This window comes from Tripterygium wilfordii, chromosome 6 (assembly GCF_013401445.1).
Source record: "Tripterygium wilfordii isolate XIE 37 chromosome 6, ASM1340144v1, whole genome shotgun sequence".
NCBI lineage: Eukaryota > Viridiplantae > Streptophyta > Magnoliopsida > Celastrales > Celastraceae > Tripterygium > Tripterygium wilfordii.
The window spans coordinates 62,613-81,853 of record NC_052237.1 but is presented as its reverse complement, the minus strand read 5'-3'; the positions used below and the strand labels follow the sequence as shown (position 1 = coordinate 81,853).

The following is a 19,241-nucleotide window of genomic DNA, read 5'->3' as shown; positions in this document are numbered from 1 at the left end:
AAATGCACAAACAAGGCATCCAATGAACAAGCAAAACGAGATAAATTAGAGAGCTTTACGGTATGGTTACGTTAAGTTTACAAAAAAGTTTCATCGTCTTCCACAAAAACAACGTATATCGTCCTCAACCAAAAGCACAGATATATTTTGTGGTAAATAGCAAAATACATTGAAATTTGGGTTGGATTATACTGAATATTCTTCTTTTCTGCAGCTTCGGAAAAACAAGGTGGAAGAGTTCTTGGCCACCACTATCGCCGTGCCGCTTCGAATTGGAAGAATACAACGAAATGAGCATATGCAATTGCAAACCAATTTAAAGAGAATGGGTATTTTGAGTTCGCGTGTTTCAATGGAAAAAGCCTGAAATTTTGACAGCTTTTAAATGCTCCGAAAAAATTGAATTTCAAATTTCGAACACGAAATTCAATTTTGCCAGGTAGAGAGGCTGACTAGGCATACCACATAAACTTGGAAAGTTTTGAGATAATTTTACTTGGACTATTTAGCAGGGTTGTAGTAGATAGATCGGGGGACAGGGGACTCCTTGTGAAAGAAATTCACACTTTTTCAACAAAACATTAAATTGATACTACAACTCTCTTTATGTGGGGGTGGCTAGAATAGATAGATGGTGGACTAATTAACTGTGAAGGAAATTCACGCTTTTTCGACAACATTAATAAATTGATACGTACAACGTTAAATTGATGAACCAATTTCTTCGGTGGAAGTCATGATCCCCATTAATGGTAGACACAACCAATTTCTTCGGCCAAACTCATAATCCCATTAATGTTTCAACCGACTGATCATCGATCGCATTTAATTTACCATTAACCATATATTAATGGATGGTACATATAAAGTCGTGAACTTAATGGTTTGGAACTTTTGATATATACCTAACCTAACATTTCGGTTGCAAACGAGTCATTGGTTGAGTGGCTATGACTTTGCATGTCCCTGACTGAGGTCATGGGTTCTAGTCTCACCTCCTCCGAATATTTATAAGGAGGTGTGTGAGCTTTTGTACTCAAAAGAAAAAGAAAAAAAAAACCTAACATTTCGGTTATTTATCTTTCGCCCCGAAATATTTTCACCAATCAAAAGAAAAGTTCACAAACTCATGCTTCGTCGTCACTCTGTCAAAATTTTTAAAAATGGGGAAAAAATTATATAAAAAAAAGTAAAAATACACCTAAATGACAAATGAAGAAATCAATAGCCAATAAAACTTTTCGAGCTGAGCGAATAAATCCTTCATTATATATATATTAGACTGAAAATGGATGAAATACAACGATATATAGCTACTCCTAATTTCCTATACATATATTTAAATCTCCCCTACATATATATTGCTGTCGACAATTTGTAATTTTTATAAACCGATCGATTAACATTATCCTGAAAACAACCCCAACCACTTTTCAATTAATAACGTCCCTCACAAGGAAAAATCATTTATATTTGATTTGTAGATATATAATTTGTAAATGTATATATATCTCTCTGTGTGTGTGTATGAGTGCCTTTCACACCCTACACACACACACACACAGGCGCCTGGCGCCATAGAATTAATATAGATACCATATAGATAGATCATTTCACAAGCCGACTTAATTAGAAACACACATCAACCATCACAGGGAGTATTTGCCAACAAGTAGCTCCAATGATATTAATTCCCAAGGACCTTAGGATCACCATCCGAAGCAGTTGCTTGGTTTATCCATCCCTTCAGTTGCAAGAGCAATTAGAGACAAATAAATCTTTCTTCTTATCAAATATAGACCAAGTTGTCAATTTTGATGTCCAAACAGTCCATTTCTTCAGAGCCTACGGAGACGGAGACGGAGACGGGGATAGCTTATTCCCTCTTCAAGTTGTAGCTGAGAAGCTCAAGAATGCACTTGAGAATGTCTTGGTTTCGTATGATTTCTTGGGTGGGAGACTGACCACCAACCCTCTGACGGGTCGTTTGGAGATTGACTGCAATAGAGCTGGAGCTGGGTTTGTGGTCGCCAATAGTGACCTCTCTTTGGATGAGATTGGAGACTTGGTTTACCCTAATCCCGCATTTGGACAACTGGCTATCCAGACTTTGGATAGCGTTGATCATCATCATAAACCATTGTGCATTGTACAAGTAAGTTCAATTAATTAGTTAATTCCTTTTTTGTTAATATATATTAATTTCTAACATAATTACTGATACATGTATATAGGTGACATCATTCAAGTGCGGTGGCTTTGTAATTGGAATATCCAACAACCACGCAACATTTGATGGCATAAGCTTCAAAGCTTTCTTGGAAAACCTAGCTGCCCTTGCCTGCGGCAAACCATTGGCAGTCACCCCCTGCCACGATCGCCATCTCCTAGCAGCTCGATCACCTCCACGCGTCACCTTCCCTCACCCTGAGCTTGTCAAACTCACCACCGATACCGTTCATCATCATCATCAAGATCAACATCAAGAGGACTCTTCCTCCTCCTCCTCCTCCTCCTCATCATCATCATCAAACCCTCCCATACTCCTCGACACAACCCTACAAACCCTAGACTTCCACATCTTCCGCCTAACCTCCGTTGACATTGCCGCCCTCAAGGACAAGGCAAGCCGAGGAGGAGGAATGGAAGCCCGCGTGTCAGTATTCAATGCCATCACAGCCCACGTTTGGCGGTGCAAGGCCTTATCTTGTGATGCAAGCAACTGTAATACAAATAAAAATAACCTAGCTGTAGCTGTAGGTGCAGATGCAGATAGGTTGTCAAGGGTGCTTTTTGCGGTGGATGTCCGGCCAAGATTGAGCCCTCCCTTGCCGCCATCTTACACAGGCAACGCCATTCTGACGTCTCACGCAACGGCGACATATAGGGAGCTAGAGGAAGGGCCGTTGTCAAGATTGGTGGATATGGTGAAGGAGGGTGCAAAGAGGATGACAAATGAGTATGCAAGATCAGTGATTGACTGGGGAGAGATGAACAAGGGGTATCCTCAGGGGGAGTTGTTGGTATCATCCTGGTTGAAGCTTGGTTTTGCCGAGGTGGAATATCCATGGGGGAGGCCCACATACTGCTGTCCCGTGGTTTCTCCAAGAAAGGACTTAGTCTTGCTATTCCCAGACATTGATGATAAGGATGGAGTCAATGTTTTGGTGTCTCTCCCTGCCAACCAAATGGACAAGTTTCAAACTCTCTTCCGCATGCTACTCTAGCTACCTACCTAATTATATCAAACAAAGGGCTATATATATGAATGATAATACACGTTATTGTCTTATATATATATATATATATATACATACATATCATGCATGGGTGCATTTTGCTTCCCTTTTGAGTTTTGTCCTTTTGAGTTTTGTCCATTTCATGTGATATATATGCCTCATCTTCATTATCAGTTTATCACCATCAATATTCAAGCTGGCCTGGTCCCCAATTATGTTTTGTTTTATCACCAAATTAGTTCTATGTTCACTTTCACTAAATTCCTAGGTCCCAAGGATTGAATGAGGCCACGTCCATCACTAAAGTACTACACTTAGGACTCGTTTGGTTTGCAAATTTAGAGATGGGAATGGGAGAGGATGCACGTCAGACAACTATTACTCGTCAAGATTTGATTTTTCAAAAACACATTATAAGTATTTAATTAAAATTAAGTGAGAATTTCAAGGATTTCTCTTTTTTTTGGGAGGAAAGGGAATGAGTTAGGACTCATGCTTCCTAGGAATTTTAAATTTCAAGGTTTCCACTAATCAAACATAATAATTAGTGGCAATTAAAAGAAAATTTAATATTCTCAAAAATGTAATTCCGCAAATTAAACGACATCTTAAATAAAACTAGGCAACTAGGTAGAGGCTACCAGCCCATTTTCTATTTTGACTTGGAAAGCAATTTCAAGCCCTCCAAAATGAGAGACTACTCATATGACCTCCAGAAAAGAAGACCACTTTTTTTTTTTTTCTATAAAAAGGAAGAAGTAGAAGATGATGTTACATAATTAAAATTAACCACTTTTCATAAGACTACGTATATGTTATATGTACCTCCAAAATGAGAGACTACTCATATGACCTCCAGAAAAGAAGACCACTTTTTTTTTTTTTCTAGAAAAAGGAAGAAGTAGAAGATGATGTTACATAATTAAAATTAACCACTTTTCTTTTAGAAAAAAAGGAAGAAGAGGACCGACGGTGGGGATTCATCTGTTTGTTTTCACATATATATATATATTTTTTGTTTCGTCCATTGGGAAGACAAATTGTGTACGCACCTGGTTGCCGTCATAATTTCCATACCAGAGACTTCGCTGCGCTGTACGACTTTTAGACGACCAAATAAACAATGAATCGGGTGGAAGAAGGCGTTAATTATTCTCCATTCTATATAAATGCATATGTTATTGGCTATTGCTAGCTACCATCCATCAATCCATGATGACAAATTAAGAAATAACATCGACTCTAATACTAATTAAAATTAATTAAGCTAATCTTAGTTTGTATCTAATTTGTCAGCTGCAGCTGCTGTTAAAATTACCACTTCCTCTGGCACCCTTAATCAGTGTTTATTATTAGTTAAGTTGTATTTATGTTACGAACTAATTAAGAATCCCGCCCTCTTCCGTTTGGTTATTAATTAATGTAATATCTACTCTACTACTCGAGCGAGGTGTCCTAATTCCTAATTAAGTACCTGGGCCTACTAATTCCCCTTATGGGCCGCTTTCTATCTTGATCAGCTTTGTATGAACCCCAAAATTAACTAACTATATCCCATTTTTTTCACACCCCATTTAAAAATATAACCTTACGTAATGTACCTCTTTTTAATATTTTTCAAGAAAATACCACTTACACCCCAAGTTCAAACCCTATATCAACCATGGCAGCACCACCATCAACACTTTTGAAGTTGAGCTTGAGCTATGGAGAACGATTGTATGCGATGTTCGCTTGAAAAGATAGATCCCTCAACAAGCTTGCAATGACCAAGCAATTCTAAACAACATATTCCTAACAAAAAACAAGCTTGAGTAGAGAAAGAACAAAACACAAAAAGAACACACTTTTTTAATGAAATAGACGAAGACCCGAGAATGAAATAACAAGATTCTTGTGTTGCAGCCTTCCCATACTTGAGATCTTTGTCATGAAATCTATGAGGCTTCCTGGCTTCCTTCCTTCAGTAGATCTGTGGGCAAATAAAGAATAAAGATTTTCAAGCATATTCCTACCTTTGCTTTTTTGAAGAGTAAGAGCCGATCTTGTACTTGCCAACATGGCAGGCCTTGTTTGCCAGTATGGTAAGGAAGATGAAGGTGAATCGAGAGTTTTGGTTGATTTTTGGAAGATGAACGAAAATATAAGGCCAATGTTAAAAGGATTTGAATCTTATCTGATAAGGACGTTGGGGTGTGTTGTGAATGAGTTTTTTTGACGATATTTTGAGGATTTGAGGCTACAGCCACCAGCCCACCACCTTCTGTATACGGGCTCCGTCGTTCACGCGGGCCTGCCTTCTCAATGATACTTTTACCTAACAAAGACGGACACGTGGCTCGAAGCTGTTGACATCCTTCCTCACATGCCCGCAGGGAATGAACTCTCGCTTCAAAATCAAAAGGCGCCAAATAAACACCCCTTCGAGCCAAATGGGAAATCCACTCATCTTTTGGCGGGAGAATTAAAACCCTTTTTCTTTTGAGAGAGAAAATATGGAAATAGAACGTCGCTCAAAACCCAATAAGTGCGACGAGAAAGGCTAGGTGAGGGCTCTTTGATCCTTTTGATTATCATTTTTCATCTCTTAATCCTCTAATTGGAGCCCTCCAGATCCCTCAAACGACGTCCTTCTCCCGTTTCCAGATCGGTGATCTTTTGTAGGGTTTTCGAGTTTGATTCTGTAGGATATGGCAGAGATGATGACTACAATCGAAGTAGACGATGATTTGAAGGACGTCAAAACTAAAGCCCAGGGCCAGCCCAAGCGCTCACTAAAACGAAAAAGACCAGCTTTGGCCTGCAAACTGACTTCTCAACAGAAGGAGTCGCAAATCGAGGCGTATCAGAAGGAGATCGAGGGGCTTTTTAGGTCTTACAGAGAAATTATGTTGGAGAAAAGGTTGGAGTTGGAGTTGGGTGACGGTGGCTCACTCAACGCCATGGTTGCGAAGCTGTTGCATGAGAGGTGTGACGCCTACTCTAGGTTGTCGGAGGAGATCCTTGGGAAGGTAAGTGAGAGGTTGGGAGATGGGATTGTGACCATCGCCAAGGTGAAGACGTCGGTGCTTTATGTGGGGCAGAGGTTGGCGTATGGAGTGCTCAAGGCTGATGCGGATATTCTAGAAGACGAGACGGAGGCGTGCCTCTGGTGTTGGGAGGTAGTTGATTTATGGGTTTTGTTTAATTTCGTGATTTTCCGAGTTTCGTTAACGGGTGTGTTTTAATCGACGCAATTGAGTGGTGTTTCTACTGGTCCTTTAGTTGTCGCATAATCAGTGCTTTCTCATTACTGTTTGTGTTTATTGGGCATCTCTAATTACTGCTCGTCTTTTTTTCTTTTTTTTTGCATTAATTGCACTTAGTTTATATACTTCCCTTTCTTGGATTATCATGATGAGATGCTTCTAGTATGAATTCTGACAGATTCTTTTGTTTTGCTTTCTTGGAAATTGTCTTCAGCATGATTATTCTGATGTTGGGAGGTGTCTATTTGATGTAGTTGGGTGAATTTTACATAAGATTGTCGTGTATTATCTGATCGCGTTAGCAGATTTGGTCCGGGACTGACATCTTTACAAGTTTTTTTGGCAATTGAAATGCATTAACACTGTTTGTCAGCTTATGGTTTTTTTTTCATGTATGTTGCACTGCATTTGGAATTGCTAGATTCTAGACGATTATGTTTTGTATGTTGTACTTGCATTTATATCGTCGTAGAATATGTTACATTTAATTCTTTTTTAAAGATAAAAGATGTCTATTGGACTAAATTTGATTGCCTATCGTCTGTGTCGTCTGGACATGTTATTTTCAATTTTTATATGTTGCACTCATTGAATATTCATGGTTCCTCAATTGAGTTGGTTGTTTTTGTATCAATTATCACATCAAACATTAACTTTTAAGTTTTATCTTTGCATTTTCTGAAGTTGCTTCATTCCTTATATGTACTTGATTTTTGCTGTGCAATGTTTATGGTAAACCAATCAGTTTGTTTTTGGTGTTTTCATAACTCATTCTTTGCTAATTTTTTAGACAAGGGATGTAAAGTTGATGCCTACATCTGTACGTGCTGCACTGAGAATTCGGCGCACTTGCCGGAAAAAGATATGTGAGAGGATTAACGCTGTTTCTGGTCTGTACTCGTTTTTAAAAATGTACTGCTGATATTAGTTGCTCATTACTTTCAGTTCAAGTCATAATTAGTGAAAAACTAATAATTTTCATTTCTTCTTTTAATTTAATTTTTCTTAGTTGTATATTTTTCTTACTTCTAGGAGTCATTTTAATATCAATCCTGTTTATTTAGTTATGGAATTATTGGGAAGCTTACCTACTGCAAAAGGTTGATTTTTGCATTAATTAACTTTTTGCTCTAATAATTGATTGTTAGGAATAAAGGCTCGTCAGTGATTCACTTTTCCTACGTAAAAAGGATGAGCCTTGTTGTGGTTGAGTTGCTTCATTGAAACCTAAACTAGTGCTCAAGTGTTCTAATTTGGGAAATGACATCTTCACATTATCGGGGTAGGCTTGCATACCGCCTGCCCTTGTCTGTACCTGGGGGCATTGTACTTTAGGTGGTGTGATTTTTTCAATGATTTTCTCACATATTGGATGGTCTACATACTTACCACCAATGAAAACTAGAACAAATTAACTTTAGCTGCCTGATTATCTCCCTATGGGTGTTTCATATGTTTTGGGCATTGTTTTTATCTCTGTGGATGGTGGTTTGTTCAACTATGAGAAATATGTAGTAGTTGTAGTCAAGAGTCATGCAGCGTGTGCAAATTTTCATCAATCAATATATATGATTTCGATTTATTTCTTCTTAATAAATGGGTTACTGATTTTTGTGAGCCATTTTAGGGATGATAGCTGCGTTACAAAAGTCAGAGAGTGATCAAACTTATGAAAAATGTTTGATGAATGCAATGGAGAAGCTTGCAAAAGTGTTGAGTGAGGCACAGATTCGTTCGGTGGTGGATGGCATGTTACAGAAGAGTAATGCAGAAATGTATGTATTTGGTATGGCTTTACTCTTCCTTGCTGTAAGTTTTATGTATTATCTGAATTTTGGTGATTCGCGGCTGTAGTGCTGAGAAGGAAGTAAAGCCAGAAGAGAAATTACTAGTGGAGCAGCTGAAAAAAGAGACGCGAGAAGCTGAGAAGGAGAAAAAGAGGATGAAGCATGAACTGAGGAAGGAGAAGTTGCAGAGTGTAAGTGTAGAACTTATACATTTTTATCTAATGTTGTGTCAATTAAGTGATAAAAAAACTGAAAAAAGAAACCTTTTAATCTTTTTGGGAAGGAGATACAGCTTGGTTGTTCTGCATGATGAATCACGATGAGTGTTTGAGATATGGATGCATGAATACATTTATTATCTTGTTGATTTAGTGGGGCCAGATTCACTAGAGAGCAAATTTAACTAAACTTCTTCAATGTCATGTTTATATGGATCTTTCAACTTGTTTCAGGAGAAGAAGCTGAAGCAATTGCGTGAGGCAGAAAAAAACGAGACACGTCGAGAAAAGGATGAGTCTGAAACAAAGAAACAGCTGGGAGATGCTGAAAGAAGTCAACGACGTCGTGAGAAGGAAGAAGCTGAACTGAAAAGGAAAGTTGCCATTCAAAAGCAAGCTTCAATGATGGAATGCTTTCTTAAACGAAGCAAAACTAATTCGCCAGGTCAAAATGACCACCCTTCAAGCAAAGCTAATTTGACTGATTCTTTGAGCAAAAACCGTGAATATATTTCCAATTCAGTAACTTTGTCAATGGACCATGCTCTTTCTTCAAATAATGAGATTACCACTCATGATACCCGCAAGTAGGTTTGGTTGCCCTCAACTTTTTAGGTTACTTTCCTCCATGAAGAAAATAAAGAAAAAAAAAGTTTAGTGAGCTAATATTGTTCCACTTTACAGGTTACATGTATCTTCTTGGCGCCATTTAGGTCATTCCATTCGTTCAAACAAGAAACAACGCTGGGGCATGCGCCAGAAGCCAAAAACCAAATTATATGAAGAACTGAAGCTAACTACTAATAGACTATCTTGTGACTATGGCTTGAGAGTGGAGAAGCTCGAAAATGGATGGGGAGAGCAGACTCCTGATGGTGGATCATGCCTTACTGACATAGCTTGTTCTCCTGAGGTTCGAAAGTACAGTATAAGGAAGCAATTGTTGCAGTTTGATAAAAGCTGTAGACCAGCATTTTATGGTGTTTGGCGGCGCAAAAGGTGAGTTGAAAAGCAAAAGAACACATGAAGAATCCAATTTTTCTTGTGTCTTTTTTCCCTTTGGTTAAAGTATGTTAAAGGATCAGGGCACTCGATTTAAGCAAAATCGTCTGTTTATCGACTTTCTCATCTACGTTATGCCATTTATATCCTAAATTTCTTTTACAGGAAGAATTTTCGGTTGGCGTGTCTCAACTAATAATTTGTTCTTCTCTTCTTTCTTCCTTATTATAGTCAATCCTTGTCTTTAGCACCGCCTAGAGGCAGGTATGCATGGCTTGGAATGCCTGATTGATGATTTATGTATGAATTTTTCTCAGTCGTGTTGTTGGAGCACGCCACCCTTTAAGGAAGGACCCAGACATGGATTATGATGTTGATAGCGATGAGGAATGGGAAGAGGTATCATTTGAGTAGTACAATTCTAACTGAAATTGAACATTTTTATGATGATATCCTAAAGAAGTTCCCATTTTTTAGGAGGAACCAGGTGAAAGCCTCTCTGATTGTGAAAAAGATTGCGAAGACAATTTAGAGGAAGGACTCCCAAAAGGCAATGATGAAGATGAAAGTGAAGATGGATTTTTCGTGCCTGATGGCTATCTCTCAGAAAATGAGGTACGAAAATGAGATTCTTGGACTTTTGTTGAAGCCTGAGTTTATGTATTTGTGCTTTCTCCTTTAGTTGAGTATGATGCATTCAGTAACTAGCGAATGCAAAAGGCGTTCAATAATATATTTGATATACTAGAACTGGGGTACTCTCTCTGCCATTCACTTCATTTTGGTCCATTGATTTATGGGCCTCAATCACGTGTAAGTTGTAACTGCTTTTATGCTCCTGTCATGTCACTTTGCATTTTGGAGAAGCCAAATGCATCGTTCATCCAGGCAAGGAAATGAAAGAACCACATCCCATGTATCTGCCATTTGACAAACTATTGGAGCTACTTGACCTGCTTGCTTGTGAAACTGGCTGACCCTCTATTTGCAGGGGGTACAAGCTGACAAAATGGAGTCTGAGTCTTCAATTGAGGAACCCCAAAGTTCACCTACTCATGTGGAAGATTGGAAGACACTGGATTTTTGTGCATTGCTTCAACAACAGAAACATCTAAACAATTTAACTGAGCATGCACTTCGGAAAAGCCGACCCCTTTTTATATTAAATTTGATGCATGAGAAGGCCCCATTGTTAGCTGCTGAAGATCTATGTGGTAATTTTAAACTCGAACGGGCTTTTTTGCAAGCTTTGACTGTGCGTCCATTTCCAACTGGCCCACATGTGGAGATATCAGTGGACAACATGCAAGCCGAGGATCAAGATGCTTGTCCATCAAATGGAAAGGATGGCACTGTCACAATTTCCACTATGGATTCTCTACCAGATTCGGATATGCCTACGTTTGTAAGTTGTGCATCTGAATAGAAGGGTTTAAATCAGTGGGCATCCTTAGATTTCTTACATGTTTTTGGTCAACCAAGATTGAAAAATGCTTTGTCAATTCTTTGGGTATTTTTGTTATTACAAAATCCCAGGAATTGATGATAGCACTATATGTTCCGAAATTCCTTTTTTTTTTCTAGCGCCAGAATATATTTTGCTTTTTTACTGACAATCATCTTGCTGATCTTCAGGTGTCTGCCATTCATGCATGCTCACAGAGTATCAATAAAGTTGTAGAATCCTTGCAACAGAAATTCCCTTCAGTCCCAAAAACTCAATTAAGAAATAAAGTGCGTGAGATATCAGAATTCACAGAGAACCGCTGGCAGGTTTGTCATTTATTTTCGAGTTATAATTTCTTCTTTGACAATGTCGATACTCCCTATGTGCTTATGGTATTTTCACAATCACTTCCAGCGGAAACCCATAATTAGTAAAGATACTGTGTAGGAATATGGGTTATATGCATCTATGGTACGTATTTCTGGCGATACATGGACAGCAAGCTCCAAAAGAGTCGCTGATGCACATTGCTTTGTGTAGACAAATTTGGAATATGGTCGAACATGACAATATGGTTATAAATTTTATCAAGACCACCCGTGAAATTTTTGGAGCCATGAAGTCGGTGCACTGTTTACATATGACAACTATGAAGGAGAAGGGCCCGGATTGGTAAAGAGATGAGTTGTGTAAATTGATGTGCTTCCTTCCTTCAAGACATCATTCTCTGTTCTTCCATTACACATGACATTTCTTTACTACATTTCCTGTTTGGAAATAGAATTTCTTGTGCTTGCTATTTGTAGTACTGGAAATTTGCAAGCGCTTTATCTCATTAGCGCTGAAGGCATATATATGCTCTGATTGTGGATATTAATCAAGTTTTGGTTTCTACATCATGTGTTTGTTTATGCAGGTGAAGAAAGAAATTGCGGAAAAGTTTGGCAAGTCAATTTCGCCAGGTAATATTTGGAATTATTGTGTAAGCTATGCAAGTCCTTTTGTTTTAAGATATGTATGGTGTATTTTTGATTTGCAGAGAAGAGTGGAGAGAAAAGTAAAAGTATTGCTTCATTTTTCTCAAAAAGGTGCTTGCCTCCTGCTGATAGAAGTAATAACGCCCATGAAACCTCTCCACGACCATCTCAGAAAGCCAATTGTGGTGTTCGAGAACAGATTTGCACATACAATAATCCATAACGTGTTTTGTTTTTGCTTACATCACAGCTGCCTTTTCCCCATATCGTTTGGTGTAATCTAAAATGCCCGCCGCATGCAACCTCTGAGAGTTACTATTGTAAGAAGAGTAGGCTTTTAAATATTGGGAGGGTAGTAGGAATATGACATTATGAAATGGTATTGTCATTTGCCAATGGTTGCATTGAATTAGGTTGGAGACCTTAACCTTAATTGGTGTCAAACCAAACTGAATTTAAGCACCGCTTCACCGACGTTAGGAAGAATACTCAGCGTCATAAATACACAAAATCCCATCAGCGGTGGTTTCCCTCTTTGCCGACGAGAAAACAAAAACAATGCACCCCCTCACCCACCCCGTTTCCTTTTAATCAATCAATCCCTTTGCCGCTGTTTTTCCCCTTTTTTAACTCACTCGTTCGGTATTTCCTCTTCTTCTTCTTTTTAATTGTTTGTTTGTTTTTTCAAAACATTTCATATATACATGCATGCATGCATACATACATACATGTGATCGAAAGATTTGAGTAAACCGCCTTACATATATGATCGTGTCATTTATTCAATTTTTACATCAGAAAACAAAATAGACAGAGAAAATAAATAAATCAATAAAATACTGACTGTATGAGATTGGCAAATATGTAATAAAGCTAGAAATGAATGGCCTTTTTTGGATCAAGCGTGTTTATTACTATTAGTATATATGTTGTAGACTTCGCCCGTTCGCTGTCTCGCTCTCCCTGGCATCACTTTGGTACACCTCTGTCTTCGCCTTCTGTCGTATCTCTACTTCTGCTTATACCAAAGAGAGAGACAATCTCCTTCTCTCTTTCTCTCTATCTGTGTGTTTCTGTGAAGAGAAAGAAAGGAAAACAAGGAGACACGGAAATGGCATTGAAGTTCAATCCACCTACCTTCCCGTCTTCACCATCATCTTCATCATCCTCCCGTCTCATATCTCCTAACAGAGTCTTCATGGCCTCCTCTCTGCAATCCACTCCCACTAAGTGAGTCATTCCTTCCATTGCTCTTCTGTATTTCATCGATCATTTCATTCTCTTGATCACCTTTCCTTCGTGCTTGATTGTTCCACCTTTTTCGCTTCTACATTGTTCTCCTGTAAAATGGCTTCTTGTCTTCCCGTATTTCCATATCTGTTATCCAATTTGCTCAACACGGACTATTTTTTATTGATTAATCGCAACTTTCTTCTCTTCATGTAGAAAAATTCATTGCTTTCTTTTTTTTCTTTTTTTTTAAAAATTTTTATGCATGCGTGGGTCTCGGTAGCATTTCTTCTGACAGCGATAGAAGCACTGACTCTGTCTCTGTTTATTGCTATTGGAAAATACAACTCCTTTGTGATTGTATGGATCTGGGTTTCTGTTTCTGGTGTTTGTTTGTGAGTTGCTTTTTGTCTTTTCGTTCGAATTCATTGGGTTTGTGCTGGAAACTTACTGGATTTTTGTGGACAAGGCTTTTCGATCGCTTGTTTTTCCTTTGGTCAATGTGGCATTGTCTACTTGTTGCCAGAGATGGTTATTATGCACTTATCTGCCTTAATCTTTGAAAAATTTGAAATCAAAGTTTAAAATTTTCGATGTGATCATTCTAGAATCCTTAATGCGTGAATTTTTTTCCCTCCGAAGTAGTTTATGAGTGCTTTGTATGTTTGTTGGGAATAGAAAACTATATATCGGAAATTTGCACCGTGTGGATATAATATTATGCTAATTGCCTTCCTGTAGATTGATTGCCTATGGAGCTTATGCTTGTTTTTTTAGGTTTCGACCCCATGCATGAATAAATTATGTTATTGTAACTGGTAGGGTTAGGTCAGATTTTCTGGGTTAACTTATTCTCTTAAAACTAGGTGCTGCGGGTTGACTGTTTCCTGTTCTCATTTTTTAAAAAAAAAATCATGAATTTTTTTACGCTTATTTTCTTCTATTTTGGTGTAAATTTGTTGCGTCTTTTTCTTCCAGGACTAGGACTGGGTTTGATGTTTTTGAGATTTATCTGATTTCTCTTATATATGTTGATCTATGTAATTCTCTGTCTTTGACTGCTATTCTAGAAGAGAAAGAAAGGAGACAGAAAAAAGCAGATGACAAAATGTGAATGTTTTCTGTCTTTGAAAAAGGCATACTGGTTTCTACATCTCCAAAAGAATCCCTTGCTTCCTTCAAAGAACTTCTCCTACCAGATACCATTGAAATTGAATTACACTGTTTGGGAAAAATTCTGTCGGTTTAGTATATTTTTGTCTTCTCGAATTTGTAACTGGTTTCTGGTGAAAACCGGTTGTGAGGCCGGTGTATACATTTTCATTCATTCCCTGCAACCTTGTTTATTTGTTTGTTCTTTCTATTGTGATATTAATATTTGCCCAGATGGTTTGATAGTCATGAATACAAGTTTTATTTATTTGTTTAAACTTTGTCTATATTCCAGCATTTATCATAATCTGGCTTTGATGAGCTTGGTTATTATCTAGGTATTTGGTAGCTGAATCTTTGACCTCTGTTTTCTCGATGTTGGTGGTTGGCCTAGTTTAGTTGTGTTTCTTCTTCTGACATGTTTTCACCATTTTCCTTGCCATCGTACCAATAGAAAGCTCCCTCACTCGCTGTTTCAATAAATAAATAAATACATACCCACATATCCTCTTCCAAAGACTGTCTATATTTACAAAGTTATTAGAAATAAAAGGTACCAAGGTGGCACTGAGGTGATCATGGGCTTATTGTTTGACCTAAAAAATGCCGGTATATTATGCTCTCATTGAAATTGCATATAGAAACTTTTGTTAAGGTCAAAGAATAGTATATTGTTAATTTTCTCGTTGCTTAGTGAATATGGTTTGTGGTTTGTACTATCTACAGTTCATCCCCTATTCCCCGCCTCCTCCCCTAATAAAAAGGGAATATGGCTAGAACATTCTTCTTGTAATATGCTATGATAGCATATTGCTATGATTTCTGTCTATTTCATAAATGAAAGTTATTGGAGAATGGATGTGGGAAGGAGACGATGACTTTCTGCAGTTGAATCTGTGTGCATTATCTTAATTTCTCTACATGTTTTTGCCTCTTACTGCTACCATTGTCCAAATCTGATGGTATACTCTAATTTATGAATTTATGTTCTGCTCTTGAACATGGTGCCTGGTATGAGCGGAATGTATTGGTCTATCCATCCTGATCCCAGAGGAGATTTTTCCTTCCTAAACCGATATAGGGACTTTAGAATCTGCCATGTGTCAGTTGCATTGTCCATTTCAGTTGCTTATTATTTACTTAATTTCCTTTATTGGTTATAGAGTGATTGACACTTTGAAGATGCCTTATTTGCCTCCCCGAGAGGTACATGTTCAAGTGTCTCATTCCATGCCAACGGAGAAGGTAGAGATCTTCAAATCCTTGGAGGATTGGGCTGAGAGTAACATCTTGGTGCACCTGAAGCCTGTTGAGAAATGTTGGCAACCTCAAGACTTTCTGCCTGTACCGGAGTCAGATGGATTCTTCGAGCAAGTCAAGGAGTTGAGGGAAAGAGCAAAGGGACTCCCTGATGACTACTTTGTTGTCTTGGTGGGAGATATGATCACAGAAGAAGCGCTTCCCACTTATCAAACAATGCTCAACACTCTGGATGGAGTTCGAGACGAGACTGGTGCAAGCCCTACTTCTTGGGCTATCTGGACAAGGGCATGGACTGCTGAAGAGAATAGACATGGTGACCTTCTCAACAAGTATCTTTACCTTTCTGGACGGGTTGACATGAAGCAAATCGAGAAGACAATTCAGTATCTGATAGGGTCGGGAATGGTGAGATCTTTTGCCCTTCTCTCGTTAATTTCTTTATCTCATTTTTAAAGTTAGGTACTTTCAGTAAAATCGAGACTGGTAAAATCAGTTTCATGCGAGTAGAGCGCTTCTAAATATAAGTGCCCTTTAGTAATTACATGGTTCAACTTGGAACCACGATGACCTGTCTCTTGAATGCAACCTTTGAAAATGTTAACTGCACAAAATGTTTAAAATCTTGTAGTGTCCTAAAAGAAATAGGGTATGTTTAGTATCTGGTTCTACCGAAACCTCCACTATTGACTTTATTTTAAGCCACTTTGGTTTCTACACATTCCCTGCATCAAATCTTTTCCCAGCTACTGCCCTTTTCTCATCAATGCTGTATTGGGTACATGATAGAATTTCTATATGGCATCTATATGCTAATCACAATTTTTACAATTCAAAGCAACTATAAAATTGTAAATTCCTTTATTTCAAAAAGTTGCATCATTTCTAATTAGTTGATCATATAATTCTCTCTGCGTGGTTCTTCAGGATCCTAAGACGGAAAACAATCCCTACCTTGGTTTCATCTATACTTCATTTCAAGAGAGGGCAACCTTCATCTCACATGGGAACACAGCCAGGCTAGCTAAGGAGCATGGGGATGTAAAGCTGGCACAGATATGTGGCACCATTGCCGCTGATGAGAAACGCCATGAAACTGCCTACACCAAGATTGTGGAGAAACTCTTTGAGATTGATCCCGATTGCACTGTGTTGGCTTTAGCTGACATGATGAGGAAAAAAATCTCTATGCCAGCTCACTTGATGTATGATGGCCAGGATGATAAGCTTTTTGAACATTTTTCAGCCATTGCCCAACGGGTTGGGGTCTATACTGCAAAGGACTATGCTGATATTTTGGAATTTCTGGTGGGAAGATGGAACATAGAGAAGCTGACAAGTCTATCTGGGGAGGGACGGAAAGCTCAAGATTTTGTTTGTGGATTGACCCCAAGGATTAGAAGGCTGGAGGAGAGAGCTCAGGGAAGGTCAAAACAAGCATCCACTGTGCCATTCAGCTGGATTTTCGGTAGAGAATTGAATGTTTAGTGCTGAATCAAGTCAAAGTATGTTGCCTGCTGCTGCCTGTCGCATCTCATGGACCAACCCAATTGGTCTCGTTTCAATTCCTCCGTATGGCGACATTGGGATGGTACTTGTGTCTTGTTTAAGAGTTGTAGACATATATTGACAACCAAGGACAAAACCATAATGTTTTTCTTGTTCTCTTCTTTCAGCCTCAGAAAACTAGAAACAGCTTGTGTTGCTTTAAAACGTGTATCATCCCAGCTTTTATTGCTTTTTTTTAATCTATAAATAAATTGTTAGAGTGTTAATAGCTTGCATCCTCTCTAATTTTATGACTCTGAGAAATCGTAGCTGAACTTTGATCTTACCAGTAACTACAAACATAATTTGCCTCCTTAAAACTTTTTTTAAATCTCTCATGTTTCTTTACTTGTCAATAATGCCAACGGAATCTCGTCAGCGGCCCATGGTCTCTTAAGCTTTTCAATGTCTCGTGGTTCAAATGCAGCTGTGCTCTCCATCAAGTGAGAAGGCGCTGCTTAAAAAGTTTGACGGTTTCTTTGCAATAGTAAGATGAACAAGAGAGAAGGTTGAGCTCAAGTAAATGATTGGCGCCGGAGAATACAGAGCAAGAGAGAATGACCAAGTATGATAATAAAGCTATTTAATATATAATAAATAGCATAGCATGTTTTAAGTACAAATTACTGTAAAAACTCAGCATCCCCGCATGAAAGATCAATAAAGCGTACATACAGAGTCTCTCTCAAAGCCCCAACCCAAATAAACAAATAAATTGAATGTAGAAACAGTAATATATGGCAGGTATAGCAGAGAAGAAAATTATTAGACTTGGAAAGGCCATGGCCAGTCCTTCAAATCCTCATCTTGCTGCACCTTGGCACTCCTCTTCACGGCATTGCCACCACTAACATCGCCTTCAACATAAGAATAGTACTTCAAGAAGAATGCGAGTGTGAGAACCACCCACTCCAAGCAAAATATCACCACACACAAGCCACCAGCCAGCCTCAAAATCACCACACCGTCCTCTTCCCTCACATAGGACTTCAAATTCCCAAGGAAATCTCCACTCCTGGTGAAGATCAGCACGGATACAGACCCTTGGAATATCGCTGTCAGCACAGTAGTTACCATGTGAGCTGCATACCATCTGCCAGTCCCCGAGGATGCTGCGATACAGCCAGAGACAGCCCCCGCGATGGTGGTGATGTGGAGGAGAATAAAGAAGAAGCCAATGATTGATGGCACCAATCGAAGAGAAAGGGTCAAGAAGATGCAACTGGAGGCTGCACCCAAGAGAATGTAGTTGCAGTAGAGGAACACCTTGTGTGTTCGGTAGTGCGATGGAGAGCCATCAATGGAGGATCTTAGAGACAAACCCATCTCGATTTCTTCTTTTCTTGGTCAAATTTGGGAATTTCTTTATCGGGGTATGTGAAAAGAAAATTGGATTCAGAGACGGATGGGTTTGGCAGGTAAGTATGACACTGGAGTGTAGAATTATATAAGGGAGAGGAGAGGACTAAGGGTCACGCGAAAATATGACCGTTGGAGAGGAATGATGGCAACGGCTAGTTTTGCTTTTGAATATACGACTTTGAAGGCCCCACTTTATGCAGTGCTCGAGTCTTCTTCCATACACACACATAGGATTCCATCAGACCAGGTATGGCCCGCTAGATCCTTTTTGGTGGATTGGCAGATCAGATCAAATGGCGTAGATTCTACTTATAATAACGTGTGTCCACTACAAATTATTCAGTTATTTATATTCCCCCATGGCAGGGGGACTTGAATTAGATAAAGCAATTTGTATTAAAATTTTTGCATTATGATGGTTTTTAATTTTTTGTAAGGCAAACTGTAGACTCTAGCACAATAAGTATAATAGAGTTTTAGCATCCGTTTGGAACAGAGGATAAGACTCCGTATAGTATAAAATTATCGTTTAATGAAATTATCAGGTGTTTAACTTTATACATAATGAGGCTCTTATATGATGCAGGTCGTATAATATTAAAACATATCAAACTCGTTTTAATTTTATACGTAATGAGTAGGGATGATAATTTGTCCCCGACTCGACCCCCGCGGATTTTCTCAGACCCAAGGCTTGTGCGGGGCGAGGACGGGGCAAAAAATCTCAACCCGCTACGGGGAGGGGCGGATATGCCTTCGGACCCGACCCGC

General features: G+C 38.7%; 3 protein-coding genes across 7 annotated transcripts; 2 read left to right on the top strand and 1 right to left on the bottom strand.

Annotated features, from left to right (window-relative positions):
- The first annotated feature begins 1,539 nt into the window (after nucleotides 1–1,539).
- LOC120000985 (omega-hydroxypalmitate O-feruloyl transferase) lies at nucleotides 1,540–3,322 on the top strand. The gene is made up of 2 exons (XM_038849183.1): nucleotides 1,540–2,155; nucleotides 2,235–3,322. Exons 1-2 carry the CDS (start codon nucleotides 1,682–1,684, stop codon nucleotides 3,225–3,227), a joined length of 1,467 nt encoding a protein of 488 aa, XP_038705111.1. The 5' UTR covers nucleotides 1,540–1,681; the 3' UTR covers nucleotides 3,228–3,322.
- Nucleotides 3,323–4,919: 1,597 nt separating this feature from the next.
- LOC120000429 (stearoyl-[acyl-carrier-protein] 9-desaturase, chloroplastic-like) lies at nucleotides 4,920–17,340 on the top strand. 5 transcript variants are annotated; one of them, XM_038848511.1, is made up of 14 exons: nucleotides 4,920–6,400; nucleotides 7,278–7,377; nucleotides 8,115–8,262; nucleotides 8,342–8,465; nucleotides 8,727–9,079; nucleotides 9,177–9,491; nucleotides 9,812–9,893; nucleotides 9,972–10,109; nucleotides 10,486–10,899; nucleotides 11,130–11,267; nucleotides 11,858–11,903; nucleotides 11,993–12,029; nucleotides 15,464–15,968; nucleotides 16,488–17,340. In XM_038848511.1, exons 1-14 carry the CDS (start codon nucleotides 5,930–5,932, stop codon nucleotides 17,046–17,048), a joined length of 3,432 nt encoding a protein of 1,143 aa, XP_038704439.1. In that variant the 5' UTR covers nucleotides 4,920–5,929; the 3' UTR covers nucleotides 17,049–17,340. The 5 variants fall into 5 exon arrangements, with proteins under 5 accessions (XP_038704439.1, XP_038704438.1, XP_038704442.1 ...); XM_038848510.1 differs by having other exon boundaries at nucleotides 4,921–6,400; nucleotides 11,981–12,029; XM_038848514.1 differs by lacking the exons at nucleotides 4,920–6,400; nucleotides 7,278–7,377; nucleotides 8,115–8,262; ... (5 more) ...; nucleotides 10,486–10,899; nucleotides 11,993–12,029 and having other exon boundaries at nucleotides 11,183–11,267.
- A 334-nt stretch (nucleotides 17,341–17,674) lies between these two features.
- On the bottom strand, nucleotides 17,675–18,530 carry LOC120000451. The gene has a single exon (XM_038848539.1). The coding sequence runs from the start codon at nucleotides 18,432–18,434 to the stop codon at nucleotides 17,874–17,876; it is 561 nt and encodes a 186-aa protein (XP_038704467.1). The 5' UTR covers nucleotides 18,435–18,530; the 3' UTR covers nucleotides 17,675–17,873.
- Between the last annotated feature and the right edge of the window lie 711 nt (nucleotides 18,531–19,241).

Bases quoted from the DNA above. Each gene is read 5' to 3' on its own strand.
- LOC120000985 (XM_038849183.1), top strand. From the start codon at position 1,682: ATGATATTAATTCCCAAGGACCTTAGGATCACCATCCGAAGCAGTTGC. The intron at 2,156-2,234 runs GTAAGTTCAATT...ACATGTATATAG, and splicing joins AACCATTGTGCATTGTACAA to GTGACATCATTCAAGTGCGG.
- LOC120000429 (XM_038848510.1), top strand. From the start codon at position 5,930: ATGGCAGAGATGATGACTACAATCGAAGTAGACGATGATTTGAAGGAC. The intron at 11,904-11,980 runs GTAATATTTGGA...TTTGATTTGCAG, and splicing joins TGGCAAGTCAATTTCGCCAG to AGAAGAGTGGAGAGAAAAGT. The intron at 12,030-15,463 runs GTGCTTGCCTCC...TATTGGTTATAG, and splicing joins GCTTCATTTTTCTCAAAAAG to AGTGATTGACACTTTGAAGA.
- LOC120000451 (XM_038848539.1), bottom strand. From the start codon at position 18,434: ATGGGTTTGTCTCTAAGATCCTCCATTGATGGCTCTCCATCGCACTAC.